At 39.1% G+C, this 12,547-nt stretch overlaps 1 protein-coding gene across 5 annotated transcripts in view; it reads right to left on the bottom strand.

The window, feature by feature from the left end:
- Positions 1 to 828: 828 nt before the first annotated feature.
- Positions 829 to 12,547, bottom strand: part of me2.S (malic enzyme 2, NAD(+)-dependent, mitochondrial S homeolog) — a 28,338-nt gene continuing 16,619 nt past the window's right edge. For all 5 annotated transcript variants that reach the window (XM_018234502.2, XM_018234497.2, XM_018234493.2 and 2 more), the window contains 7 exon segments: positions 11,104 to 11,217; positions 7,649 to 7,763; positions 6,061 to 6,203; positions 5,218 to 5,320; positions 4,501 to 4,571; positions 3,472 to 3,570; positions 829 to 1,542 (listed from right to left, as the gene is read on the bottom strand). In XM_018234502.2, coding sequence (XP_018089991.1) covers positions 1,378 to 1,542; positions 3,472 to 3,570; positions 4,501 to 4,571; positions 5,218 to 5,320; positions 6,061 to 6,203; positions 7,649 to 7,763; positions 11,104 to 11,217 — 810 coding nt within the window. In that variant the 3' untranslated portion in view covers positions 829 to 1,377.

The raw sequence follows: 12,547 nt of genomic DNA, 5'->3' as shown, positions 1-12,547 counted from the left end.
CTTACTCGAAGGCAACCAATTTAATCTTTGCTTTTATTGCACTACCTAAAAAAATCACTAATTGGTTACTATAAGTTTTTGCCCAGGTGCAAATTGGCCCCGTGTTCATTCATGAGCCCCAATGAATATAAACATTGCGCTTTACAATCTGAAAATGATTCTAACGCAACAACACAGGACAGAATGAATTTGGACTGTTCTTTCCTCTACACTCTAAACTCTAACAATGCAACTGGTAAATAGAGGAGTTTAAATTCAAATATTTGGACGTATTTATGATTGGAATGTGACAGCGTTCTCTTGAAAGTGCGTTTTGTTGCTAACGCAGAATCACCTTGCAGAACTGTGACAAAATGCCTGAAAATATATTATATAAATATATAATACACAAAAGCCATCTTGTAAATTATATCCTTATAAACAGTGAGTTCTGATGTCATCAGTTATAAACGGTGAGTAGTGATGTAATTGCTGTCACATGAGTCACTGAAACTTGTGTATTATAATAAATAAAGTTCCCCCAGTTGTAAAATATGAGGATATTAGAAGTTACCTCGGAGTTCCATGACCTGTATAATGTCATGAAACTCCTCGGTAACTTATAATATCCTTATAATTTACAAGAGAGGATACTTTATTCACTATATAATACACTGCTGCATTTCGGAGCACTAAATTGGGTGCAGGGATAAGGTGATTGCAGTGCAATAAATATTTGGGAATATCAAAGATGTCAGAAAGGCACAGGATTTTCAGCTGCAAGTGCTTCATTTTTACATAGCGGCAGGGAATCTATTATCTGGAAGCATAAATACACGTCAATGGTACTTCCACTTTAAATTCGCTTTTAATATAATGCAGACATTGATATGCTGAGACAATTTGCAATTGGTCTTCATTTTTGATGGTTATTTAGCCTTTTGTTCAGCAGCTTTCCCTTTGGTATTTTAGCAGCTATCAGAGCCTCACAGAGCAATGGTTTTTGGCTGCTGGGTCAGCGACCCCCATTTTAAAGCTGTAAAGAAGCTAAAGAGAAAGGCTAATCATTCTAAAACTATTAAAAAAATAAGCAATGAAAACTGATTGTAAAGTTGTTAGGAGAATGGCATTCTATGATATATTAGAAGTTAATTTAAAGATGAACCACCCCTTTAAGGCATGACACCCCATAATACAGCATGACCTCATATTTTCCCAGCATTCAGTCTGGGCCCCACAGCAAAATCATTTTAGGACCCAATTCAAAGAAGATGATTTTTCATAAAGATATATGAAAATTGCAGTCAGTTCTCAACAGTTCTGGATAATTGATCCCCTACCGGTATTATGTTACACTTTATCACAAACACAAAACAGAAAGTAAAGGCGATTGTAGAATTAGAACATTTTGTGCGGCTTTGATGCATATTCCGGCCAGTCATAGAGATCCGGTAGGAAGGAATCATAGTCTGTGTTCCAGACTTTAGATCTGATATACGCTTTCTTGTCCACCGGCTCTGGGTACTGGAAAGCCATGCCGTTTCTGTACACAAACTCCATAACCTAAAGAAGAATGGGTAAAGTAAGTACAGGTGGGGGATCAGTTATCCAGAAACCCATTATCCAGAAAGCTTCAAATGACAGGATGGCTGTCTCCCATAGAACTGCACTTTATCAAATACAAGTATGGGACAGATTATCCAGAATGCTCAGGGTTTCTGAATAATGGGTCTTTCCGTTATATGGATCTTCATACCTTAAAGGACCAGTAACATCAATTTTTTAAAAAAAAAAAACACCCAAGACAAATTAAACATTAAAATCGCACAGCCTTTATTAAGAATAAATTTACCAAACTCCGTTGCGCTCCTCTTCAGAAAAGGCAATCAGGCGATCCATCGTGCGGCGCTCGATTTCTCCTCCCTGCGTTCTTATAGGACATAACCAGGAGAAATTGAGCGCTGCACGAAGGATCGTCGCCCTGTCATCTTTTCTAAAGAGGAGCTTTGGTTAGTTATTTCTTAATAAAGGCTGTGCGATTATAAAATTTAGTCTTGGTGGTTTTTTTCCTGGTATACTAACGAATTTTTTTTAAAAAATGTTAATGTTACTGGTCCTTTAAGTCTACTAGAAAATCATTTATAGATTAAGAGGCAAATTTATCAAGGGTCGATTTTCGAAGTAATAATAAAAAAGACCAATTAAAATTTATCAAAAAACTCTTTTGGGGTGAATAGGTCCGTATTCGTTCGAATTCGAATCATACGAATCGAAGTAATAGCGCATTCGAATCGTACAATTCTGAGTTTTTCCATTAAAAAAAAAAAATGTTAATTTTTCAAAGTCCATCAATTGACTCCAAATAGGTTCTAGGAGGTCCCCCATAGGCTAAAACCGCAATTCGGCAGGTTTTAGATGGGGAATGGTTTTCCAAGTCGAATTTTTAAAAAGAGATTTTTTTCAAATTTGAATCGAATTTGGACTATTCCCTAGTCGAAGTACACAAAAAATAGCTAGAAATTTATTTTTTTTGGCCCTAAATAAACCCAATAGGTTGGTTTTGCTTCCAATGAGGATTAATTATATCTTAGTTGGCATCAAGTAACTTGTACTTGATCCCAACTAAGATATAATTAATCCTTAATGGAAGCAAAACAATCCAGTTGGATTTCGTTAATGTTTAAATGATTTTTAGTAGACTAAAGTTATTGAGATCCAAATTATGGAATGATCCCTTATCCGCAAAACCCGAGTTCCTGAATACCAGGTCCCATACCTGTATCTAAAATTCAGCAGTTGGTCACAGTGTGCCCTAAACGACAAGTAAATCTAATACTAGAGCATGGGACCCCAACGTTTTTTAACCCATGATCCACATTCAAATGTAATATGAGTTGGGGAGGAACACATGCATGAAAAAAAGTTTCTGGATGGTGCAAATTAAGGGCTGTGATTGGCTTTTTGGTAGCCCCTATGTGGATTGGCAGGAGACTGTTTGGCAGTGCAGGTGTGGGATCTGTTATCTGGAAACTTGTTATCCAGAAAGCTCAAAATTACAGAAAGGCCGTCTCCCACAAACTCCATTTAAATCTAAATAATCCACATTTTTAAAAAGGATTTCCATTTTCTGTGTAATAATAAAACAGTAACTTGTACTTGATCCCAACTAAGATATAATTAATCCTTATTGGAGGCAAAACCAGCCTATTGGGTTTATTTAATGTTTACATAATTTTCTAGTAGACTTAAGGTATGAACATCCAAATTACGGAAAGATTTGTTATCCACAAAACCCCAGGTCGGGAGCATTCTGGATAGCGGGTCCCATACCTGTATATAAAATACAGTATGGCCTTGCTTTTACCCTGTAGAGAAATTGGTATATGCTGTTTTATCATTAGCAAGTGACCCCATTGACTAGAGCATCACTGTATCGGATTCAGTCAAGTTCAGTGTGACTATGGGATAAAGAGCATGAAACAAGACACTTACCTTAACAGCAATGTTTATCGACACCTCTCTGATATTGGACAATGCCGGATACAGTCTCCCTTGTCCCATCTCTTCAACAGTCAATTGCTCAGCAAGCGCCTACATTTATTAAAATACACATTTCATGTTTAAAGAGGCTGTTCACCTTTCAATTAACTTTTGCTATGATGTAGAGAGGGATATTCTGAGAACATTTGCAGTTGGTTTTCAATTTTTATTATTTAGCTTTTTATTCAGCAGCTCTCCAGTTTGCAATTTGAGCAATTTGGTTGCTATGGTCCAAATTCTCCTAACAACCATGCATTGATTTGAATAAAAGTCTGGAATATGAATAGGAGAGGGTGTATATCATGTGCTTGAATGGCTGCCCCCATGGCTACACAGCAGCTTGTTTATTTAAACTATAGTAGTACTTATCTGTTATCTACTGTGTATCCTGTGCTTGAATGGCTGCCCCCATGGCGACACAGCAGCTTGTTTATATAATCTATAGTAGTACTTATCTGTTATCTACTGTGTATGCTGTGCTTGAATGGCTGCCCCCATGGCTACACAGCAGCTTGTTTATATAAACTATAGTAGTACTTATCTGTTATCTACTGTGTATCCTGTGCTTGAATGTCTGCCCACATGGCTACACAGCAGCTTGTTTATATAAACTATAGTAGTACTTATCTGTTATCTACTGTGTATCCTGTGCTTGAATGGCTGCCCCCATGGCTACACAGCAGCTTGTTTATATAAACTATAGTAGTACTTATCTGTTATCTACTGTGTATCCTGTGCTTGAATGTCTGCCCCCATGGCTACACAGCAGCTTGTTTATATAAACTATAGTAGTACTTATCTGTTATCTACTGTGTATCCTGTGCTTGAATGTCTGCCCCCATGGCTACACAGCTTGTTTATATAAACTATAGTAGTACTTGTCTGTTATCTACTGTATTATCAAGAGTCATACATGGAGACATGCCTACACGTCACATGTGATGCTTTTTATTAAATAATATTGCAGGTTAAGCAACTGACCTTAGCAGCTTCAAGAAAAACCCGGTCACTTATGTGTCGAACTCCACTCAGAACAACCGCCAGAGCAACTCCTATATGAAACAGCAAAACAGGAAAATAGAGTGTTAGCACTGGGCTGGACTATAACACACTGATGGCAGTTTACATAGGGAATGGCTGGAACTATTAAAATTAAAAGGATAAGTGAACCTTAAAAATAGGTAAATGTAAAATTGATGAGGGTGCTACTCTAAGCACTTTTGCAATGTACATTCATGATTTTATTTTTTTTGTAATTCCAAGATAACAGCGCCACCTGCTGGTCATTTTCCCACCAGTCTGACCACCAAGTAGTCAAGGAAGTTGTCAGGAGAAAGAAAGAGGCTTCTGCTTAGGAATAAAATTAGAAACCTTTCTCAAATCTTTCCTAAGCAGAAGAACATCAGAGCAGCCTCTTTCTTTCTCCTGACAACTTCCTTGACTACTTGCTGGTCAGACTGGTGGGAAACTGACCAGCAGGTGGCGCTGTTGGAACAACATTCATTCATATTAACAGTACATGTATCCCTTAATATCTTGGAATTAAATAAATGAATGTACATTGCAAAAGTGCTTAGAAAAAAGTGCTTATCAATTTTACATTCACTTATTTTTAAGGTTTACTTATCCTTTAAGCAGTGGATGTGTTTGTGATTGGCAGACATTTGTTTAATAATATTAACAAGGCAAAAGCTTTACCTGGGAATATGTAGGCATTATTCCCCTGCCCTGGTTTAAAGGATCGGCCATCACTGAACACGACGGTGTCAAATGGACTTCCGCTAGCAAATAGGCACTGCCCCTATCAAGAAGAGATACAGCAAAAGCAACATAACACAAAAGGTTAACAATCAGGGAAACTCCTATCATCCTTACAGGGAACTGTAATATTTTAATATAAGATTTCTCATACTGAAGTAAGAAATGTTCTATATACAATCAATTATTAAAACTGCATTATTTTTTAAATAATCAAGTTTATCTTCACTATCCCTCTCTCAGCATCTGTTTCTCTTCATTCTGTCTTCATGCAGCAGTTGGGTGTCAGATATTCATTGACAGTTAGATCCAATATATCTTATAGGGGGGCTCCTTTTGCCTAGAAGATGTATTAGAGCTCACTCTATTAAACTCACCAGACATCATGTCTCTGTACATGCAGGATTTGTGCCAGACATCATGTCTCTCTAGTTGCAGGATTTGTGTTATTTTGTTAGATTTTGTTTGTCCTGGAATCAGTTATTTGAGTGAGCTCTAATACATCTTCTAGGCAAAAGGAGCCCTCCTATAAGATATATTGGATCTAACTGTCAATGAATATCTGACACCCAACTGCTGCACGAAGAGAGAATGAAGAGAAACAGATGCTGAGAGAGGAATAGTAACGATAAACTTGATTATTTCAGAAACAGTACAGAATTTTTATGTATTTATAAAGTTTCTTATTTCAGTATGCCCGAAGCTTGTATTAAATTAAATTAGTTACCCTTTAATGAAGTTCAGCAACTGCTGAAGTTGCAGATTTTACATTAAAGGCCCTACCTCTGTCCAAGTGTAGGCTTCCTCTGCTGTGCATTCTGCCTTCAAGGTTGGATTACTCAGAGCAAAGATGATGGGTCTTTCATTGATAGAAGCCATTGCTCTGATGACGTCTTCTGTAAACAGCCGTCCTGCTCCTGATACCCCTGTGATCAGACAGACAGAGAGAGAGAGAGAGAGAGAGAGAGAGAGAGAGAGAGAGAGAGAGAGAGAGAGAGAGAAATCAACCACCAGAAACAACTGAAGAATGTTCATTAGGAGAAATATACATTTATGTTCCACATGAGCCAAAATGTCCTTTTCTTAATATCTTTAATAATGATATATTTCTATACTATACCATCGTTTTCTTGCTCCATTTGTATTTGTCTAATGCAAATATGAAAGAGACTATATAACAGTCTCTCGTGTGGATTCTATGGAGTTGCAGTTCTAGACTGAGCTAAGCTGCCATTGGCTGGCTCATAGTCCTCCTGTTGTGTTATTATCCCAAATACAATCTCAGGCACGTGCTTTATACACATGTATATAAAGAATAAATAAAAAGTACAATAAATAGAGATGGGATTTTACATATAGGGGTAGGGTCATTTCTCAAACATTTTTTCGGACCTGTTACCCAGAATGCTTGAGACCTGGGGGTTTTTGGATAACGTATTTTGGATCTTCATACCTTAACTCTACTACAAAATCATATAAACATTAAATAACCCCAAATAGGTTTTGCCTCCAATAAGGGTTAATTATATCTTAGTTGGGATCAAGTACAAGTTACTGTTTTATTATTACACAGAAAAAGAAAATTGTTTAAACATTTTGGATTATTTGATTAAAATAAAGTCTATGGGAGACTGCCCTTCTGTAATTTGGAACTTTCTGGAGAACGGGTTTCCGGATAACAAATCCCATACCTCTACTCCATTCTGTTGTACAGTGCTGTGGAATATGTTGCCGCTGTATAAATGTGTTAAAGGAGAATTAAACCTTAAAAATGAATATGGCTAAAAATGGCATTCTTTATATAGTGAACTTACTGCACGAGGCTAAAGTTTCAACTTCTCAATAGCAGCAATGATCCAGGACTTCAAACTTGTCACAGGGGGTCACCATCTTGGAAAGTGTCTGTGACACTCACATGCTCAGTGGGCTCTGATTGGCTGTTGAGAAGCTAAGCTTAGGGCTCGTCACTAATTATCCAGCAGAAAATGAGCTTCCCTGGCTGTAATATAAGCTGATGCTACAGGTTTGCTGATTATTAAATTCTGATGCTAATTGCACTGGTTTCTGTGCTGCCATGTAGTAATTATCTGTATTAATTACTAATCAGCCTTATATTGTGACATTTCTATTCTATGTGTACTGTATATTGTGAGTGGGTCCCTAAGCTCAGTAAGTGACAGCAGCACAGAGCATGTGCAGTGAATCAGCAGAAAAGAAGATGGGGAGCTACTGGGGCATCTTTGGAGACACAGATCTTTACTGCTAAAGGGCTGTGGTTGCCTTGGGCTGGTACAGAAGCACAAAACATCATGTACAACATTTCTACCTAATTCTTTAGTTAGGCTTTAGTTCTCCTTTAATGATAACTTACCAATAATGGCAGTTGGCTGCAGAACCTTCACAGCATCAAGAAAGCTACTGACCGGCTTCTCCGGGGCAGAATGTGCGAATAACTCCTGGTTGCCGTCTATCCCTTCTCCTCGGCCCTAGGATACAAAATTTAAATGTTTTTTTTTTAATGAGGTTTTGGGGTGTTTTGGCTGACCTGTACCACTTTCGAATGCATCTTTGTAGTCGTGGCTTTAAAGGGATTGGGGAGAAGTTTACAGGAGACGGGCAGTTTTGATTTATACATAATGAACTATTTTCGGCAATGAAACTGTCAGAGGGTTCCACGTTCCTGACTAAGCCTCCTGGCTCCAAGTGCAGAGATTTTATAGGGCAGCTGCAAGGGACAAGGCTCAGATAGCAGGATGTATTAAAATATTATATATATATATATTTTCATATCACTGTGTATAATGTCTTCACTGCACAGGCACCAAACTGCATTACATGTGAATTTGAATATCCAACTAATGCTCTTCAGCTGCGACTACTGGTGGTGGGAGCTGTAGTTTAACAGATGGTGCTGCAGCATGGGGATTCTACAGGAGAACTGGAAAGCAGCTGCACATGGCAACCACCAACCCTGCAACTTAGGAAGTGGGGGAGCAGGAGCCAAATGCTGCTTAAATAGGTTGAATTATTCTTTAAGAAAAAAAAAATATCATGAATTTCATTAATACTTAAAGGGGTTGTTCACCTTTAAATTAACTTTTACTATGATGTAGAGAATGATATTCTGAGACTATTTAATTCTGTGAAGAGAAAAAGAACCCCAATTGCCTCTCACTCGTTCAGCGGTTCCTCAATTATTAGAATACCTATTAAGTGTTTTGTGATTGTCAAATGGCAACCACTGACTGATTAAAAAGTAAAGTGCTTAATTTTAACCAAATTAATTACATTAAAGTGCAAGTGCAATATAATTCATTCTATTAATTATAATATAACTTAAAGGTTAATAAATGCTTAATTACTTTCACACAAATTAATAACCTTATGATACAATGTGTTATCTGGTACGTTAGGTTTGCATCCACAATCAATCTGATCAAATAATTAATTAAGGTTAATAAAGTGCTTCAAGTGCTAATATGATTGCTGTTAGATGGCAATTACCATAAATTCATAATTGCTTCAAGGTTAATTTATTGTAAAGTGCTTAAAAGTGCTAAGTAATTGATATTGATAAATAGGTAAAAATACAATAGTTGATATAGTGAGGACCACAATTAATGGGATAAATTGCTTTTAAAAAATACCGTATATACTCGAGTATAAGCCGAGTTTTTCAGCACTAAAAATGTGCTGAAAAAGTCTACCTCGGCTTATACTCGAGTCAGTATAAAACAAGCATTGTCAAAGTGTGGTCTGCGGGCCAATTGCGGCCCATGTTTAAATTTAAACCGGCCCGCAGTATCTCTAAGAAGATTAACAATAATGCGGCGTCCAGCCGTCCACATAACAGAGCAGCCGCATACTCACAGCGCTTCTGGGGCCCCTGGCATAATTATCCCCCATTAGTGTGTGACACTAGGCTTTAGGCATACCAATGAAGCCAAGGCAGACCCAGTGACTACCCGCAGCGCATCCAGGGAAAAAGCCGGCAACGCATTGCCGCCGAAGCGCCAAACCAAGTTGCAGCCTACCAGAGTTGAGGAAGCCGGGGACTCGCGTAAACGCGAGCCTGATCCGCTGCCGCACCGGAACCACAAGGCGCCCAATCCTATGCACTAGGACCGCTGGGACTTCCCTGGAGGGTGCTACATAGGGTAAGTGAACCCTGAACCCTGGGGGTGCCCCGTTTCAGGCCCTTGCAACCCTACCCTGCAGCCCAGTACCTGGTGCGGTAAGTCTATTGTGCACCCTCACACACATCACCCAGACCTCTGTCGCCCAAGTTGATCTAACACAGTGACTTAAGGAGCAGCAGGAGGGGCCCCAAGCAGGAAGGTCCCCTGCTGCTGAAACCCAGGGGGCACTCCTGCCAATTTACCCCCTGCAGCCTCAGGCCCTCACACAAACGGGCTGAGAGGGAGTTGAAGGCCCAAGGTGTGAACACAAACAAGGCCATCAGCCCTGGCAGCTTCTAACAGCCCTGCATTGCTCCACAATAGCCCTACACTACAACCTAGACTGGCAGGAAGGGAGCTTGGGGCCTCCATTAAACTGCACAGCAACCTGGAGGGATTACTGGACAGACAACATATGGCACCCTGGGCAGACTGCTAAACCATCTAGTATAGGTATGCAATGGAACAGGTTTATCTGGCATTTTATCTAAAACTGGAGCTTGTTGTGGTGTGTGTGGTGTGGAATTGTGTCTAGAATAGAATTTGCATACTGTATATGGGAAAGAATTTAATAACATGCTTTAGTCTTGACTTGTAGATTCTAACACTGAAACACAACCATTTTATATGTGTTTTACAGCATGTTCTTAGATACTTTCCTATGTGGGCAGTTTCTATTTTGGTTGCAATTTTGCATTGTACACCACAGTAGGCTTTAGTTACCAGTGACTGCTGCATATCTCACCCTAGGCTTATACTCGAGTCAATAAGTTTTCCCACTTTTCATAGGTAAAATTAGGTACCTCGGCTTATACTCGGGTCGGCTTATACTCGAGTATATACGGTACAAATGATGCTCAGGTTAAAAAGTTTTAGCAAGAAAAGGAGATTAGAAGAGGTGGAGTTGTCCCAAAAACTACCTAATTGTTTGCTATCCCTGGGACACCACAAAGACAAGGAGGCAGAGTATCCGGGACTGTGGTCTCGTAAATTAATCTAAATCCTATTCTGAGAAGAGCTGAATAACCCTAAAAAACCACAAATCCACGGGCTCTTGTGAACTTTAGTAGCAGAGAAAAGAGAGATTACCGAGCACTGGTTGAAGTGAATATCTTCCCCACCCCTTCTATTCCCCCCTTCTATTCCGTTAACCCAATAGACTCAAATCCTTCTAAAATTAAGTTTAAAAGAGGAATCCAAACGCAGACGCGCGTTTCGCATTAATAGCTTTGTCAAGGCGTAGTAAGAGCGTACCCCCAGCGTCGGGTTTAAATCACTTCCTGTATTTAATTTTATTTGGGATCACTTTGCAAATTCTGAGACTATTTGTAATTGGTTTTTATTTTTTTATTTGTGGTTTTTGAGTTATTTAGCTTTTTATTCAGCAGCTCTCCAGTTTGCAATTTCAACAATTCAGTTGATTTGGTAAAACTACAACAATTACAAAGTGATCAATAAACATAAGTCTATACTGAGCTGAAGTAAGAAGCAAATGTATTTATTTACCCCTTCAGTACTTCATCTACATGTTCCCTGCATAAACACAACCTCTCTGAGATTTAGTTCCACCTCATTTGTGTTTTAAACGTTCTTATTGTTAAATACCCAAATAATTTATATTTATATTTTTATTCCCTCCGAGTATTACCTGAATGAGCAGGCCGAACTGGTCAAACATCCAAATCCTTTCCCGAGCTGCTTCAGAAGAAATCCCATGCTCCATCATTGACATAACAATCAGATTGGCAATGCCAAGTGCAGCCTGGCACAGGGAACAAACAGATCACTTTTATGGAACTTTACTACTATGAACTTTGCACATTTGTAGCTTAATATCAGACCACCCCATCTCTCCTATGTTTGAATAGTGGTTGTTCTTAAAACCAGTAAAATGGCATAATTATGCTATGAAAGGGATACTGTCATGGGACAAACATGTTTTTTTCCCCAAAACACATCAGTTAATAGTGCTGCTCCAGCAGAATTCTGCACTGAAATCCGTTTTTCAAAAGAGCAAACTGATTTTTTTTATATTTAATTTGGAAATCTGACATGGGGCTAGACATATTGTCAGTCTCCCAGGTGCCCCCAGTCATGTGACTTGTGCTCTGATAAACTTCAGTCACTCTTTACTGCAAGTTGGAGTGATATCACCCCCTCCCTTCCCCCCCCCCCCAGCAGCCTAAAGCTGGCCATACACGGGCCGACAAGCGCTGCTGGCAGACAGAGTCGTCCGCTTATTGGCCCATGTGTGGGGCCCTCAGACGGGCTTGCCCAAACGATATCTGGCTGAAAGTCGGCAAATGTCGTTCAAAAATTCGAGTTAAAAATTCCAACGGATTGCGGCTGCATCTCTTTGTTGATGCGGTCCCGCGATCCAACTGCCTGTATTGGCTGCATTATGATCTAATCATTGGGCCCTAGGGCTCACGATCGGATCAGCCCGATATCGCCCACGTCAATGTGGCTGCGTATGGCCACCCAGCAGCCTAACAACAGAACAATGGTATGGTAGCCAGATAACTGCTCCCTAACACAAGATAACAGCTGCCGGGTAGGTCTAAAAACACTCAATAGTAAAATCCAGGTCCCACTGAGACACATTCAGTTACATTGAGTAGGAGAAACAGCAGCCTGCCAGAAAGCAGTTCCATCCTAAAGTGCTGGCTCTTTCTGAAAGCACATGATCAGGCAAAATTACCTACACACCAATATTACAACTAATAAAATACACTTGTTTGGATAGGAATGAAATGTTATATGGTAAAGTGAATTATTTGCAGTATAAACAGTGTAATAATTTAGAATTAAAAATGAAAAATGAAACCATAAAAATCATGACAGAATCCCTTTAACCACGGCAGCCATTTCAAACTTGTGGATTATTTTTGATATTTTTGTTTTGAGTTTGTGGGTCTTGCCTTGAAATGTACACAATACATAACACCGATATATAACCTGGAAGGAAGATTTAAAGAAGTACTACACCTTCAAATTTCCATGCGGCTGTGTCTGTCAAGTACATAGAAATAACTAGAAATGTCGGCTGTTCTATAGTATCTCTTTGTAGTGGTTTTCAACTAATCCAGGGG

Source organism: Xenopus laevis, chromosome 1S (assembly GCF_017654675.1).
Source record: "Xenopus laevis strain J_2021 chromosome 1S, Xenopus_laevis_v10.1, whole genome shotgun sequence".
NCBI classification, from domain to species: domain Eukaryota; kingdom Metazoa; phylum Chordata; class Amphibia; order Anura; family Pipidae; genus Xenopus; species Xenopus laevis.
This window is presented reverse-complemented; position numbering and strand designations above follow the sequence as displayed.